At 40.6% G+C, this 17972-nt stretch overlaps 1 protein-coding gene across 1 annotated transcript; it reads left to right on the top strand.

Annotated features, from left to right (window-relative positions):
• Window positions 1-6198: 6198 nt before the first annotated feature.
• Window positions 6199-17972, top strand: LOC102798089 (troponin I, fast skeletal muscle-like). Its single transcript, XM_006805393.3, has 7 exons — window positions 6199-6305; window positions 13730-13765; window positions 15348-15384; window positions 15497-15625; window positions 15759-15848; window positions 16595-16771; window positions 17312-17972. The coding sequence occupies exons 2-7, from the start codon at window positions 13755-13757 to the stop codon at window positions 17390-17392; spliced, it is 525 nt and encodes a 174-aa protein (XP_006805456.1). The 5' UTR covers window positions 6199-6305; window positions 13730-13754; the 3' UTR covers window positions 17393-17972.

The following is a 17972-nucleotide window of genomic DNA, read 5'->3' as shown; positions in this document are numbered from 1 at the left end:
TGAATAAACAAAGAATTCCTGCTGAAGAAGATGTGCTGTCTTTACTTATGGTAATGCCAACCAGGTCGAAGCATTTCTGGTTTACACTAATAGAAACCAAACTGTGACAGTATAGACAGCCACAGTCTAAAAAAATAACCTCTAAATGATAACTGCGCTGTGATGGCTCATGCTTATGGACAGTGTTGGGGAGTAACGGAATACATGTACCGCCGTTACGTATTTAAAATACAAAATATGAGTAACTGTATTCCGTTACAGTTACCGTTTAAAAAGGTGGTATTTAGAATACAGTTACTTTGTTGAAATAAATGGATTACACGGCGGTACTTCCCTGTTTCATATTGTGGCGGGTCAGGACTGTTTGGGTTTTGTTTGACAGCTACGTTCTGTTGTTCCAGGTGGCAGCGTTACGGTTGCCATGGTTACAGGGTGACGCTCTCTCTCTGCGTGTTTCCTGGGTGAGAGAGGCCTTTTTGTTGTTGTTGTGCTAAGCTAACAGGCAGAATGCTACAGGTATAGCTCTAAAGAATGTAGCATCATGGGCAGTGTAGTCCGTGCTGCAGGGAGAATGGACTGCCATACACGTTATGTGTCTGTGAGCGAGGGAGGGAGAAAAAGGAAAAGTACGAGCTGTCATCGAGCAAAAACGGGAGCTGGAAGCATGTAAATATAATAATAACCACTGCAGCCAAGAAGAGAGCCTGACGAGCCCAGTTGTAAGTAAGCTATTAAGACTCGACTGTACACCGTGTTCGTGTTTTCCTCCAAAAACAATAAGTTCTGTTGGAGCAGCCTTTCAACGCCTCTCTCTGTCTCTGCTAGCAAAGTTGACCCAGACAACAAAGTAAAGCTAGTTTTCGGCTACGAGCCGACACAGAACCCACCGTATTAGCCAGAGGTCCCTTTACTACGGTTCGGAGCCGCGGACCTTCAGTAACAGTAATAAATCACAGCAATAGTACATTCATGTAGTTGTAAACAGCATGATAATATATTAAGTAATCCAAAGTATTCAGAATACGTTACTCTCATTGAGTAACGTAACGGAATACGTTACAGAATACATTTTGGGGCATGTAATCTGTAATCTGTAATGGAATACATTGTAAAAGTAACCTTCCCAACACTGCATATGGACATAGTGTGTGTTTAACTGAAGAAAATGTGATTTATTCCAAAACAACAGTGAGGTTTTTTTAAAAAAAATTTGTAATAAATTTGTAATAATGAGCGTTTGGCTGACAGGGATTACTGCACATACTCACTAATCCCTGTCAGCCAAACTCTCAGGCTGCCGACTGCTCGAAACACTTAACTTCACGCAGTTTTTTATACTTTTCCCTCTGTATGATGTCATAGACATAATACTTTAATCTTTGCATTATTATTATTATTATTATTATTATTATAGTTGAACAATGACTTTTCAGCATCACGATGATTGTGTTTGAGAACATTTCTTAAATATTCTTTAACCTGTGGTCAGTTAGCTGACTATTTGGTGTTAAGAATATGCATTTCATGGCTGTGCTGACATACCGAAGTGGAGGTTGGGATAGTTTTCAATAAATAGGAGTGAAGGGAAAATGAAACAACACATGTCTTTTATTTTTTCTTAAAAAATCTTTTTGTGGTTTCTCTTTAGCTTGCAGGAATGTTAAAAAGCAGCAGCTCTAATCTGGTTCAGAGTTCTGGACTGAGTCGTGTTTTGTGGCTGTTTTTGCTTTATGAGGCCCAAAGGATCTAATGGTGTCAGGCAGATTAACTAAAACTAAATTCATCTTCGATGGCTCTTTGATTTTTGGTGACAGACAGAGGCGACACCAAGACTTCATACAAATCACCTTGGAATTGAATCTTTCCTACAGGTTTCACAGTTTGATAGAAAAGATGACTGTTTAAGAAAAAGCAGAATATTTATATGTGTTTGACCTCCCTGTTTGCTTTGGGAACAGCAGAACTTTTCGTAGTGATTTGCACCATTCAGTTATAATGATGGTTGGATCTTTTGTCAATAAACATTCAGTCGAAGAATCCTGAGTGAGAAAATTCAAATTGCAAATATAGACCAATAAACCAATATGTCATTTTTTAAAGATTTATTTGTGATCCCAGTTTTCATCTGATGAGCTGATTGTTATTTCTACAATTTGGAAGTTTAATGAAGTCACACAACGTTTGATCCTCATCCCTCATAATCATACACATTTATAGGGATGGGCTGAAGCTTGTATGTGTGATTTTTAAGGCTACAAAACACATTTAAGCTCTGCTACAAACAGCAATTTTACACTGACTACAAGCGTCACAATCTAAAACTAAACTCTTAGTTTTCCTCAGAACTATTTTTTAGTTTGGAGATAACTCCACAAGTCTATAACTTTCAAGGTTCCTATCAGCATGCAGGATAGTGGTTTCTCAGAAGAAGCTAAATGAAAGGAAAGTTCTTCTTTTTACCTACATTCTGATACCAGGCTCGTCTTTTAGTTATTCTTTCCGTGTCAACAAAGTTTCTGAAATACTCGTGTTTAACTCGGAATATTACAACCATATGAAGGTTTAAAAAGCTTCATAAAATTTACTATTTAAATATACTATGAAAAAAAATCTTGCTTTTGGGCTCATGTAAAAGTATAATATAAGAAAGCAGAAGTATAATTCCCGGGAGAAAAAAAAACAATTAAAGAGATGAACATTAAAGAGATGCACAACCTGTGCCCTTAATTGCTTTGTTTGGGGTTCTTCCTGATACAGTTGTCTTGCCGACGCCCCAGGCGGATCTGGTAGCATTTCTCACCTTATTGGCAAGACGCAGAATATTGTTATGTTGGAAGTCCCCTTCTTCCCCATCCTGGGAAATCTGGATCAGAGATGCTTTGCATTTAAGCAAACTCGAAAAGATTCAATTCACCCTGCGTGGCTCTATGGCCAAATTTTTTAAGATCTGGCAACCCTTTTTTGACCATGTTCAGACTTTGCGGTCCCGCAACGCTCCCAATTAGCCAGCTCAGACTTTATTCTATTTTATTTTATCTTATGTTTAAGTATATGGACTCTATTGTGCCTGCGCTTTATGATGGCATTTACTTACCTACTTTATACATATTTCCTTTCTCTTACAGATTTGACTTATCTCTACAACTAAGCTGACCACTCATTATGTTTGTGTTTGTGTTTTTTTTTCTTGGTTTGTTTGTTTTGTTTTTTCTGTGTCTGTGTGGGGGTGTGGGCTCTGAAACTCTCCACATCTCTCTTGTACACTCAGGAACTCTTATCTTGTACTCCAGGTTTTACTATTCGTATTATTAGATTGGACCCTTTCTTTTTTCTTTTTGTACACCCACTGGTACTCCTATAATTATGAGGTGGGAGTGTATGTTTCATATTGTTTTATGTTCTTCAAAAAGAAAACGGCACATTGTTCAATTTGTCTTTTGTAAAAATGGATGCAGAAAATTTAATAAAAATATCTGAGGAAAAAAAAAAAGAGATGAACATTTTAACCGCTGATCATTCACATGCAGGTTTTATGTCCCTGTGAACATTAAATTTAAAGTTGTTTTGGATCATGCTCAGAAATAAAAGAAAATGTCTCCAGGAACACAACACTTGAGTCTCATTTGGAAGTAAAATGATATATAAAATTAAAGGTTTATTTATTCAAATGCATAATCTTTAAAGAAAATGGGATTGGTATTAAATGAATGATACCAATTAATACATTTCAGTTGAGCAGAATCCATTAAATCTAATGATTTCTGTCCCCGATGAAGCCGAGACGTGTTGGTAAGTTGTTCCCTAGCGTCTTCATGCCGCCTAATATGTTAAAGTCAGCATTTTGGGCAGAAGCTTTTTGAGTAAATGAAAGAATACAAGCTTCATGGTTTGCTTAGTGTTTACATTTTGGTTTTGATGTAACATCAAAATTTCCTGATGTCTACTTTCCTCGCTGTCATCTGTGGCCTTCTCCTTCACTTTTGCTCCCAGTTTTATTTTGGTAACGACTTTCTTTCTGAGTCGGACCGTCAGCTTCCTTTGTTTTCTTTCCTCTGTGTGTGTGTCCATATTCTTGTCTCTCCCCTTGTCTCCTCTTATTTCCTGGTGCTCCTTTTCAAAGAGCTTATTAGACTTGGTGTATTTCGATCATCCTTTAAAGACTTTTTGATGAGTCCTCTTTACCTGCATGGAATTAAAACAGCCACTCTCACCTTTAAGAGCACGGGCAATGCAAGTTGTCATGTTCTTAGTGTTCTTAGTTTTCCTGTGGTTTTGTATTTTGTTCCTTATGTTCATTGGATTGTTTGGTTTGGTATTTGGATCCCCCCTGTGTCCATGCTGTTACTGTGGTGTTTGTTCTGGTACCGTGTTCTGTGTTCTCCTCATCCCCTCGTGTATTCATCCTTGTTCTCTGCCTCTCTCTCTGCGCTCATCTCTGTGTACTGTGTTGTGTTCAAGGTCCACATCTTGGTGTCAGTATGTTCAGTTTCGTGTCCTCCCCGCTCTGTCACGAGTAATTGTCCTCAGCTGCGTTCCCGTGTGTTCCCACTTCCCTCATTACCTTCTGTGGCTGTATCCCAATTCAGAGTCTGCAGCCTTAAAGTACGCAGCCTCAACGATCCTCAAGGATCAATCGCGTACTTAAAGACCGCTAAGGCCAGAAGTGCGAGGCTTGTGAAATGGGACGGTCTAGCCTCCGTTGCGCTGCCCAGGTTGCCTAGCAACCATGATACTAACAGCTGGAAACGTTTCATACAGCTTTGTTTGACAGAAATGAAGGAGAAAATCTTTTGTTCATTTGTTTGTTTGTTTCTACATGAGCTTTGATCATTCTCTGATTAAGCTCAGCTATTGAACGGCGTATATTTTAAAGTAAAGGCTGTAAAACCAAGTTAGTACAAACGTCACTAATGTCACATAACTTTGCTGACATGTGGCCAACAGGAATGTTTTAATGTTCTTCGTTAGTAAACATTTGCACATAAATAAGTGACATCATATTCAGTACTTACTTAAAGTTTACTCTTCAGGCGCCCCTCATCTGCCGTTTTTTTTCGGCAAAATTATCCACACCCACCGCCGCGCTATGCATTCTGGGATATGTTGGGCCACGAAGTCTACACCGCCACGTCCTTAAAATTCAGGGAAATGAAGGACGCATTTGAGGGCCGCATTTCGAGCAGCCTTTGAATTGGGACAGCCTTCGTCGCGTCGCGGTGACGTAATCAGCCTTAAAATGCAGCCTTTAAGGCTGCAGACCCTGAATTGGGATACAGCCTAAGTATCCCTTTGTTCCGTGTTGCGTCGTCCCTCTAGGTTGTGTGCATTTCCCGTGTCTTCCCAGCGCCTCAGCTTTAGTTTCTCCCAGTATAGTTTTATATGACTTCTTATGTTCCTGTTAATAAAGACCTGCCTTTGAGTTCATCCCCGTGTGTCTAGAGCCGTGCATTTGGGTCCTCTCTTGCCTTCACACAGCCGCCGCCTGACACAAGTATTTAAAAAAAATCTAATTTCTGAGAAACTTCTTTGAAATTTTGAAACTAATTTTGAATTTTCTCTGAAAATATGACAACTTTTTAATTGTGGTCGCCGACTTTGGGCCATCGGTAGAAAAAGGGTGTTCGACTGTCTTCACTCAGGGACACGTCACAGGTAAGTGTTCTTTATCAAATGTTTTTCTAAAGTTCTTTTTAAATTATCACCACATTTTATCCCAGGTTTAAAATAATCTAAAATGTGAATTACACTGCTTATTAATGTTTTATAGGATGCTAACGTGTCTGTTTCTTTTTATTCTCTCATTTAACCAAGTCTCTTCCAAAGCTCATCTCTGCAGCAGCACACTGTGAGTTCCTCTTCCTCCTGTTTTCAAATATTAAAATGAAAAAAAAGCTTCTCCATAGCCAACAGGTTAAAGTTAGCAGTGTGTGTTTTCCTGCTCTATCTCAACTCATCATTTGTCAGCGTATTTATATAAGTGTTAAGTGGGATTCATAAAATATCTCTGTGGTTTCATTTCTTCCTTGAATTCTGCCTGTCAGAGACTTGATGGCTCAAGATAATACAGATTACAATGTTAAAGGGCGGGTTATTTATAATGAGGCAAGCCGTGGAAGGGGGCAGATGACAGTGTACTGTATTTCATGACCTTGCCAGCTCATTGGTTTGACCAGTAATCCACTTCCATAAAGAGAAAGTGCAGGATTTAGAAGGCCATGGAGATTGCAATATATACCTTCTTAACACTTGGTCTGCCTGCGACTGCATCTGTGTCTCTGTGACTCTAACAGCTCGGCCTGGTTAAAGTAAGATTTCTCTGTTTTCCTCTTCTATTTCAGTTGATCACATTTTGGTTGGTTGCAGCTGTAGATGATTTGTTTCGTCTCGGGAGCGCAGACGTCTCTGTGGAAGGTTGAAGCTTTGATCTCAGAGGAGATATTTGCTATTTGCTGTCATTGACGGGAGGATGTTGTTGGCGCCTGGCCAACTATTTAAAGATGGTGTCAGTTTGATAAGTTTGTAGTGACCATAAAAGGTTCTTGGAGGTTTTACGTCTTTTGGGAGTCACCATTGTATCGAATGTTGACAGTGGAGAATTTGAGCGATTTCCTCACTCTGTAGTTAATGTTTATGTGGAGTTACATGTAATTACTTGACATATTTTTAGGATTTCAACGTTTGAAAGAGTTGTTTTCCGTCTTGACGTGTGCTCGCTCTGATGTTTGGCGTACGGTGATGTATGGCGTGGTGATGTGGCATGCTGAAAGATGACACCACTACAAGGCATTAACCTGAAAGTCGATCTGTTAGTGTTTATCCTCCTGTCAGCACTGAGGGAAGCGGGGGGACAGCGGAAGAAAACTGGGTCTAATCTTCAGGGACCTGACTTCACATTTTACACTTCAGTTTAATCCCTGCTTATCAAATTCAGCCTGTTTTTTTCCACACGCGTTAAAGCATTAAAGCCCAGTATGGCTTGGTTTTTGGTTCTTTTTCTGGACTTCTCTGAACAACAGATTGTGTATTTTAAATATAACTTTAAGTCATATTGTTTTTGTTGTACCCATGTCTGTATTTTGCGGAGCCCCGCAGGGGACATGTGAGAAAAAAAAATTAAGACTAACTTTTGTGAGATCTCGCAAAACAAACTCGGGATCTTGCAAAACTTTTGCGAGATCTCGCAAACGTTTTAACCTCCCGTTAGCTTTGAGCTAATGGGAAAAATGCAGCTAAAACTTTTGCAAGATCTCGCAAAACTTTTGCGAGATCCCGAGTTAGTTTTGCGAGATCTCGCAAAACAAACTCGGGATCTTGCAAAACTTTTGCGAGATCTCGCAAACGTTTTAACCTCCCGTTAGCTTTGAGCTAATGGGAAAAATGCAGCTAAAACTTTTGCAAGATCTCGCAAAACTTTTGCGAGATCCCGAGTTAGTTTTGCGAGATCTCGCAAAACTTTTGCGAGATCCCGAGTTTGTTTTGCGAGATCTCGCAAAACTAACTCGGGATCTCGCAAACTAACTAACTCGCAAACGTTTTAACCTCCCGTTAGCTTTGAGCTAATGGGAAAAATGTGGCTAAAACTTTTGCGAGATCTCGCAAAACTTTTGCGAGATCCCGAGTTTGTTTTGCGAGATCTCGCAAAACTTTTGCGAGATCCCGAGTTTGTTTTGCGAGATCTCGCAAAAGTCCGTCTTAATTTTTTTTCTCCCATGTCCCCTGCGGGGGCTCCGTAGTATTTTGTAGAAATATTATTTTTTGAGGAAAATAAAATCTTCAAATGTTTTAAGAAACAGCAAAACTTCATTTTATCAACTTCATTTCAAAGCTAGCTTCACATCTATGTCTTTATCTGGAGTTTTCAGCTGTTTGGGACACTCAAATGGAAATGCATGGATGAGACATGAAACTATGTTTGTGCAGAATAAGCCCGACCACAAAGCTAGAAAAATATTTTATTCCACATTTCGTTTGTGTTTTGGCTCGTTTTTCCAACTTTTTTTCTTTTTTAGCCACTGTTGAAGTCATCATTCATCTATTAATGCTCTTCAACAAGTGTTTGTAGCTTCATTTAGGCTTTTTGAACACTTTTGAGTCTTTTCTCTAACACACATGCTATTACAGCAGATTAAATTCAGGATTTTACAGCATTGGATGGAAATGTATCCTGTATCTTCTTGTTTGTATTTTCGTAAGAGTGAAGCAGTGTGTGTCTGAGGACAGCGGCACGCTATTTTTGTGATCTGCTCTAGTGTCTTGGCTGTCTGAGGGATGTTCTGCAGTATTGGGTTACTGTGAATCCTCCTGCTCCTTCAGAGACAATCCTGCTCATGATACTCACACACGCACACACACTTAAAAATCAAGGCCCCTACAAATATGATTTTATCTCCAGAGCAACATGCTGTTGTGCCCTCGGAGTTTTGAGTGTCTTAAAATACCCGGCGATACCCCCCTCACCGGCTTCTTATTGGCTTACAGATGACGACCATGTGTTCCTGGTCAGTTATGTGCGTTAGGATGCCTGCAGTGGTTGTCACTCGTCTTTTCTTTTAAGGCGAGCCTGCTGTCCCTCTTTTTTCCCCTGTACAATGAAGACGTCAAGAACAGCTGTGGCTCCAGAAATAGTCTTAATCCTCTCCTCCATCACATCTCCTAAACATTACAAGCAGCTCAGGCAGTGACTGTCTAACTTCTAATGTCTACAAGTGTCGTGTGGCTGGTACTTGAAGGGTTGGTTTACCCGTCCACTGACATCTAAACCTGCAGATAGTTTGCATTTTGTTTGCCTGGAGTTTGGATCTATTTGCAAACTAAAGAAAAACTCCAGCTGATACTATGGAAATGTCAGTAGTTTTACATGTCATCAACTTCCAAGTACCTAATGGTTGGGCTAGATGAAAATTCAAAGGCTCAACAAAGTTATTGAAGTTGTTGATAAGATGAGTGATTAGTAAGCAGGGATGTCACATTGGAAGAAAAGCCAGAATAACTGAATATATGGGCTGACAGACTGATACTGCCATCCACAGACGTGCCGAAGCAACTGTTTTCTAGCTATGTACCATTATCTGTGGTGATAATAAAGGGAGAAGGTACATTTCCAGAAGTGAAGCTTATGCAGCATCTTAATTGTGGTTGTGTCTTAGGTATGGCTTGTAAATGGACAAAATAACCCTAAAATTTGGGGTTGTTTACAGTTCAGACAACTATCTGTATTCTCAGACACTAAAGGCTTAAAGGTCTGGGCCTTGGTGAGTAGCATGTCAAGTATGGAGACATGGCATCGTGCTCTGCTTTTTCCACTTGACGTGTTCTGTTGGCTTTATCAGGCCCCAACCTTTAGCACCCACTGCGACATCTTGCAGCCAAGTGTTAAAGTCAGCATCTCCAAGTCTGAAACCTTGGTTCTCTCCTAAAACTGCAGATATCTCCCTCTGGGGCTGGGTTCCTGTTAAGGTGTTTTAATATCTTGAGGTCTTGCTTGTAAGTGATGGCAATGTAGAGTGTCCGATGGGAAGGCTGACTCATTTGGAGTTAGATGAAATGCAGGAGTTTGACAGGCTTATTATGGTGAAAAGCTTGACCTGTAAAGCAATTAACGTTTGCTTTAAAGGCAGATGTATGCTCCAACTCTCACCCATGGTTATAAGCTCTAGTTAGTGACAAAGGAAAAAGAACGAGACAGCTACAAGAGCTCAGCCCTGGAACTTGGGTTGCTTTGACATCTGCTCCTTTGTGTCAAAAGGACATCCAAATGGCGTCAGATGTGGTGGTTTGGTGCCTTCCTTTGGAGGTTTTACAGACATGTCCGGCTGGGAGGAGACCCCGGGGTAGACCCTGAGCTGGGGGTATCACATGTCTCATCTATCCTGGGAATGGCTCAAGGTTGCCCAGGAGGGACCAAAAATGTTCCAGGGGAGAGGGATGTCTAGGATACCCTTGCTTAAGATGTGATATCCAACTTTGGACAAACAGAAGAAGACGTGGGTGGATGTTATAAAGCATGCTACATGATACACTTCTGGTAGGGATAATCTTTTAGAAGCAAAGGAGAAAGTAGTTGTCTTTTTATAGAGAGGTTGCTGAAGTGGAAGGATAGTCATGAACTCCTCAATGTTCTTTATATCATATGCTGGACGTTGTAAAGGTCATTATCTTATTATCATGCTAATATTAGCATGTCCTGTTAACATCACACCAAAAGTACACGTCTGTTCAGGTTATTTTAGAGGTGTGGCGCTGGTATTATATGCTTGTTATAACACTTATAACAATGTTATAACACTGACTTTTAGTTAGTTAACATAACATTGATTTAGCATTGTAGTAATCTGTTCCAAAATCTATGCAAATTCATTTTTTATTGCATGCTACAGTGAAGTAAAAATCTGACCTGCGCGTGGCGCTGAAAGCACAGGCACAAGACAACAAATGTCATGGCAATCCACAGTTGTTGAAATGTTTCCCTTCGCAGTGCTGGACCTGTATCCCTTGAGCTGTGCTGCTAGAAATAGCGGCGTGGTTCCTTTAAGGCATTAACACGTCCTGGGTTACAAAGTGCCGTTCCATGAAATTTCCTGGAAATAACATGATGTCTTAAGATAGAATTCACACGGTCCAAACATGAAATATGAGATAGGTGAATGTGGGTGCAGGACAGCGTCAGAGAACGGAGATATGATGTGGTTTAATACTGAAATAAAAATGTGGGTTATTGCTTTTCCTTGTTCATCCTCAATTCTTTATAAAGCGAACAGTGGACAGCTGCGGGCAGCCTGACTAAAGGAAGCGTTCCTCCACCCGTCAGCAGAAAAGCTGCATGAATTTTTCTGAGGCCACATTTGAAAGTGCTCCAAAGATTCATTCTTTGTCCGTTTGATAAAACGAGCACGCTGAAACTCTGCCTTGTTAGTGCTCCATGGAAAGATAACACAACCGTGCTATTCTTAGATCTTTGCCACTGTTGCCAATGCTGTTAATATACCAAAGAAAATGGGCCTTCAGTTCTTTATTTACTCCCAAGGGAAAATGTCTTCACAGGACTCTCTGCAGTCCTGTGAAAAAAGTACATTTTTAGCCAAAAATAATTGGAAATAATAATTTTCTGTATGAGTTTATCAGTCGCTTACATTGTTGTGGAGGAATTGTGGCCCACTCTTTATAGCTTTGGTTCAGTTCATTACATGCACAGCTCTCTGAATGTCCTGTCAATCAGACTGACATCTGAAAATTGGCTGAAAATTTGCAGCACCTTGATTATTTCCTCATTATCTTTGATTATTATCCTGTTGCATGATGCAGTGTAGGCCAGGTTTCAGCTGTTGGACAGATTACCTCACATTTATTTAAATTGACTTTATTTTATTTTTTATTCTTTTGTCCCGTTTGGATCTTTAGCATCAGAATTGTTGTCTTAAGGCCAAGAAAGATGCCAAGCGGATTTATTTTACCAAGTGGATCATCATGGCCATATTGGTCCATTTGATTGACCTTTATTATAATTATGAATTTATTTTATTTTCGGTTGCTACAAACGGGACAGACATGACTGGGGGATAGGACAGGGAGAAAGAATGAAAGAAAGAGAGGGAGAGAAAGAAAACCAAAGGGGAGAAGAGACGGTGAGAAAGGGGGAAGAAAGAAAGAAAAACAAACAAAACATCTGGATCACCTGTATGGAGAAAAAAAAACAGAAGAGAAAGCAAACAAAGAGCAACATAATAAAAAACAGCACCATCACAATAAACTAGCTAGCAGTAGATAACAGTAGATACCAAATATTAAACGATATTGTGCAGCACGCAAAATAGACAGCACACAATTTAAATTGACTTATGAATACTTTAGTATAAAGAGGAGTTCGTGGTCCACTCGGGACTAAAAGGTCTCTAAATAATCAGCCCCTGAAAAATGAAAGTTGGTATGAAGTGTTTATGCTGACACAGTGTTTGTGTATAATACTTGAATGGGAAGATGTTAATGTCATAAAAGCGGTTTGGATAGCTTTCTTTCCCTTTAATAAAAGAAATCATCATTTAAAAACTTGCTCGGGTTATCTTTGGCAAGTTACGCCTCAGTCTAAAAGGCTGGGAGTATAGTTGTTATCCCGTGGACATTCAGATTGGTGATCACGATAACTCGAGACCCTGGTGAGAATTAATACTTTAGGTCAGGTGTCCATAACCGCCAACATCAAAAGAGCCATTTTAGCTCCTCCTACCAAAGAACGTGAGAAAAAGAACAGCACACGCAGGGGACAGATTTGCAGATGTAACTGGAAGAGGATACATTAAGTATTACAACATACAGTATGAATAGTAACAGGATTACCGTTCACCCTAATTGTAACCTACGGAGCCCCGCAGGGGACATGGGAGAAAAAAAATTAAGACGGACTTTTGCGAGATCTCGCAAAACTAACTCGGGATCTCGCAAAAGTTTTGCGAGATCTCGCAAAACAAACTCGGGATCTCGCAAAACTTTTGTGAGATCTTGCAAACGTTTTAGCCGCATTCTTCAGACGCTGGCTCGAAGCCGACCGGGAGGTTGAGGCACGATGTGCCGGGAAAGTAGTGTTCCTCCCGGCTGTAGTAGGTCTCGACCTCCCGTTAGCTTCGAGCTAACGGGAAGAATGCGGCTAAAACTTTTGCGATATCTCGCAAATGTTTTGCGAGATCCCGAGTTTGTTTTGCGAGATCTCGCAAAAGTTTTGCGAGATACCAAGTTTGTTTTGCGAGATCCCGAGTTTGTTTTGCGACCCGAGTTTGTTCTCGCAAAAGTCCGTCTTAATTTTTTTTTCTCCCATGTCCCCTGCGGGGCTCCGTAGTAACCTGTGGCTCGTGAGGGAGCCACAAGTTGCCAACCTCTACCATAGGTGCTTCTACTCATCTACCCAACTTTCTGCAGAGTTTTTGTGGTCTTCAGATTAGCTCAAGAAGTGTGTAGAGAGATTCGTGGGATGGGTTTCTATGACCGAGCAGCTGCATCCAAGCCTTACATGACGAAGGTTAATGCAAAGTGCTGAAAGCAGTGGTGTATAGTGCGCCATCACTGGACTTTAGAGCAGTAGAGATGTGATCTCCATAAGCCATGCTTCTCTGTCTGGCAATCTGATGGACTGGTCTGGATTTGGCAGTTGCCAGGACAACAGTACTTGTCTGACTGCATTGTGGCAAGTGTAAAGTTCGGTACAGGAGGGATTAGGGTGTGGGAGTGTTTTTCAGGCGTTTGGGTCAATCCCTTAGACATTTTGGACAATTTTATGCTACCAGCTTTGTGGGAACAGCTTTTGTTTCAACATGACTGCTCACCAGTGCACAAAGGAAGGTCCATAAAGAGTTGGATGAGAGAGTTTGGTGTGGAAGACCTTGACTGGCCTGCACAGAGTCCTGACCTCAACCCGACAGAAGCCCTTTGGGATGAATTAGAGCAGAGTGTGAGCCAGCGTCAGTGTCTGACCTCAGAAATGTACTTGGGGAAAATGGCCAAAAATTCCCATGAACACAATCCTAAACCTTGTGGTATGAATATGAAAGATAACACCCAGACAGGTGATGGTTTAACAGGTGGTGGCTCCAGACCACTGCTCTCTCCTTATCCTTTGTGACTTGTGTTTTTCTCTAGTTTTGCTTTTTATTGTGTCCCTGTCACCATTTTGCTGGCAAGGACATTAAAATGTATCTAAATTGATTTCAATAAAAAGCATTAAGTCTTGTTTTGTGTTTGTCAGGTAACCTCGGGATCGTCCAGCGAACATGGCCTCTGAGTGAGTAAAAATGTTACTATTTTCTGTAAATCGTGTAAGTTTATTTTCCCTGTTTGTGTAACCAGCCAGTGCGCAAAGGAACAAGCGGTTTATTCAGCGTGTGACATTTAGCTTGCATTCATCATAACTGCACTGATTACTTTATTATTAAATTATTTATGGGTCGCTAATGAGACATGCAAATGTTTTCCATGATCCCTGGATGGTTCCAAAGTTTTTAATTCTTGTTGAATATTAAAAGCTCTTAGTTTTGTTTATTTCATCTTTGATTTTCATTTATTCTTTGGTATTCTGTGTAGTTCTAGTTACTGTGTATTTCTAGACTTTAATTAATCCCTGCTTTATTTCCCTCTGACTTGACATCCTCTGTCTGTCCTTTCCTTTCATTATAATTGTTTTTCATTTCCTGATTGTCCGATTTAGTATTTTAATACCTTAATCTTCTGTGTTTTGTATTCAGTTTTACTGAAGGTCCGCGGCTCCGAACCGTAGTAAAGGGACCTCTGACTAATACGGTGGGGTCCGTGTTGGGCTCGTAGCTGAAAACTAGCTTCAACTTTGCTAGCGAGACACAGAGAGGCGTTGAAAGGCTGCTCCAACAGAACTTATTGTTTTTGGAGGAAAACACGAACACGGTGTACAGTCGAGTCTTAATAGCTTACTTACAGCTGGGCTCGTCAGGCTCTCTTCTTGGCTGCAGTGGTTATTATTATATTTACATGCTTCCAGCTCCCGTTTTTGCTCGATGACAGCTCGTACTTTTCCTTTTTCTCCCTCCCTCGCTCACAGACACATAACGGGTATGGCAGTCCATTCTCCCTGCAGCACGGACTACACTGCCTATGATGCTACATTCTTTAGAGCTATACCTGTAGCATTCTGCCTGTTAGCTTAGCACAACAACAAAAAGGCCTCTCTCACCCAGGAAACACGCAGAGAGAGCGTCACCCTGTAACCATGGCAACCGTAACGCTGCCACCTGGAACAACAGAACGTAGCTGTCAAACAAAACCCAAACAGTCCTGACCCGCCACAATATGAAACAGGGAAGTACCGCCGTGTAATCCATTTATTTCAACAAAGTAACTGTATTCTAAATACCACCTTTTTAAACGGTAACTGTAACGGAATACAGTTACTCATATTTTGTATTTTAAATACGTAACGGCGGTACATGTATTCCGTTACTCCCCAACACTGTAAATAGTGCTGTATCCTGTCAGTCCCGTGTGTCTTCTCCCTCGTGATTGCCCGCCTCTTTTGGACTTTGTTTACTGACTTTGTTGCTTTGCATTTTGTAACCTAGCAACAGTCACAATAAAGCCGCTCACTTATTTCAATGCACTGAAAATGTATAAAACTTTAAAGATTTTCTTTAAAGAAATCAAAATACCTACATGTCATTTAGGAAATTAATTTTAACAGACATTTTGCTTTGACAATGAAATATTGATGTCGCATCAGTGACCCACATATATTACTATTTCCTTTGGGAATGGATTAAACCGATCTTTATGATTGCAATAAAACTGATCATCACAAATATACTTCCATCAATTATAATTTGTGTTTCCATCTGCAGGAAAAGGCTGTCTGCGAGGCGTAAGCACACCCTGAAGGTAAGATTAACTTTAACTGATAAGCATAACAGAGCAAAACACCTCACACATGCCCATCTGCTCGCCTGTGCTTCCTCTTACCTGACATGGGGCGATGATGTAATCTCCTCAGGGTTGCATGCTCGTGGTGGCAGGTAATTTGTTGGACGCTGAAGCGACTGTGAAGGCCAAAGAGAGAGAGACGTTTTTGGCAGATAAATGTCCTCCTGTTGAGCTGCCGTACTCCAGGGACGAGCTGCTGGTGAGAAGAAACTGCACAGTTTCAAACACTTATGCTTTTGACACGTTTCACGTTGCATTTTCTTTCTTTTGTGGGTTTTTGAAATTGGAAGCATCTAAAAAAGAAAAAACTTTTATCACTATGTCAACTTTAGGAACTGTGCCAGAAGCTTCATGAGCAGATCATCATCAGTGAAGATGAGAGATACGGCATAGAGTTCAAACTGAACATGGTGCTGAATGAGGTGAGACGCTTTTCATTGCACCGAGTAGAGATACTGTATCTTCATATGTCTTTAACCAAACTGCAACAAACATAGGAAGCTATATTTTAATATCAATCACCTGAGCATCTTAAAACAAAAAAAGACCAAAAAAGTATTCTGAACAAGTACCACATACCTGACTTCAAGTTTTTTTTAACCTTTTCAGTCATTTTTAGTTGCTGTTTGGTTATTTTCATGTTTGAAGCTTCCCCATCTTTTGGATTTTGGTCTGACACTAAGGAAAAAGTACATTACAAAACTGCTTACTTCAAATATAATATCATGCTGGCTCTGCAGTCCATCTGGGTGGCACTGCTCTGTGTACACAGGCCAGATGTACATGTAGTCGTCACCTTTTAGGGCTCCTCCCTGTGTCCTCTGCCCGTTGCTCCTCAAAGGAGCAGATACTGATCTTGCTGCTAGGCTGATGCTTGTCAGGCTTTCATTGAGTAACTGACCGTTTTCTGACTTCTCCTCCACACTCTTTAGACTTTGATGGTCTGCAGTTGCCGTGAATCGTATAGCAACATTAACTGGAAATATTTCACATCCTTATTCCTTCCTGTAGCTTTTCTCTCAGCATTTTAATTACCCAACAACACTGTTTTAAAGCTAGCGGCACATGGTGATGAATTCAGCACCAAACACCCTGCATGTCACTGCTGTTTGCTTCATGATTGATTATTTAATCTGTCAGGTCAGTAATCCTCAGAATCCTCCTTCAGGTCAGGGACCTCAATATCAAGATTGTGGATTTGAGAGGAAAGTTCAAGAGACCCCGGCTGAAGAAAGTGCGCATGTCTGCTGACGCCATGCTCAAAGCTCTGCTGGGCTCCAAACACACTGTCAACATGGACCTGAGGGCCAATCTGAAGCAGGTCAAGAAGGAGGTGAAAGAGGAGGTGAGCAGCTACCTGGTTCATGTGGTCCTCACGCAATAAAATCACAGATACCTGTGAGGTTTAAGTCCTTATCAGCGATGAGAAGTAACTACTTTACCCACTGGTTGAAGCTAGAGCATTAGTATTTTTGCTATCTTCGTGCTGTTGTTACTTTTAGCCCATATTTAGGCTAAAGGAGTGCCAGCACAGTCAAATTAGAATTACACTCAGGAAACAGGATCACAGAGTTCCTCACTGGGCTCTACAGCACAGCAGGTCTTAATTAACAATACTAAGACCTTCAATACTAAGGTGTCCACAGGGAGGCATCTACAGTAGCTCCACATGTGGCTCTGGACCTGCAGATTTGAGACCCCTGGTTTAGGAGGTAGAGTTTCTTCTCAACATCGAGGAGGACTTCATCCTCAGAAACTGTAACAATCCATTTTCTGGCCACTAGGGGGCAGAAAAACCATCAAAACAAATAGTTGTTTTCTTGACTAGCAGCCTTTTTGCATCTGATTTCAGTCTGGACTAACAGAGCATTGTCTGTGTTTGCAGGACAAGCAGCTGCGTGATGTGGGAGACTGGCGTAAGAACATTGAAGACAAGTCTGATAGGAAGAAGATGTTTGATAGCTAAATGCGAGGACAGAAATCGGGTTTACTGTCTTTGTTAACCGAAGGGTTTTAATCCAAAGTGATGCATTTCCCCTTTAATTTTTACTTGATCTGTAGATCCTGATCTTAGTAAACATCATCTAAAGGCATATGTTTGGTGGAAGGTTATGGTGCTTACTAAGCTTCTGCTTTGGTACAGTATGTGATAAATGGCCTTTACTTTAATTCAAAGCTTGTGTTAAGGTGCAGTGAAATGTAGGGAATCTGTGATATGCGCTGATGCCAGTGAAGCATGGTTGTAGTTTTTGGATATCTCACTTTGATTTATACTCGTCACTAATCTTCCTTCATGCTTTAGCCTGTATTGAAACTGTACTGTGATATATTTGTACTGTGTTACAGTTAGTATGTGTCAGATAAATCAATTCTCCTTTTTCTTCTTTTGCTTTTACTAATGTGCCTACGATGTACGTTTCCTGAAACTCCAGTTAGTGTCTGAGGTTAAAATCCAAATGCAATGGACGCATATTTTGCAAATAAATCATGACCCATATTCTAACTGGCCCAGCATGAATAAATGAAACACTACAACATGCTCTTTA

This window comes from Neolamprologus brichardi, chromosome 7 (genome assembly GCF_056152115.1).
Source record: "Neolamprologus brichardi isolate AB-2024 chromosome 7, ASM5615211v1, whole genome shotgun sequence".
Classification (NCBI taxonomy): Eukaryota; Metazoa; Chordata; class Actinopteri; order Cichliformes; family Cichlidae; genus Neolamprologus; species Neolamprologus brichardi.
Note: the sequence above shows the minus strand (reverse complement) of the source record. Positions and strands in the feature narration are given on the sequence as shown.

Bases quoted from the DNA above. Each gene is read 5' to 3' on its own strand.
- LOC102798089 (XM_006805393.3), top strand. The intron at 15,385-15,496 runs GTAAGATTAACT...TAATCTCCTCAG, and splicing joins GGCGTAAGCACACCCTGAAG to GGTTGCATGCTCGTGGTGGC. The intron at 15,849-16,594 runs GTGAGACGCTTT...ATCCTCCTTCAG, and splicing joins TGAACATGGTGCTGAATGAG to GTCAGGGACCTCAATATCAA.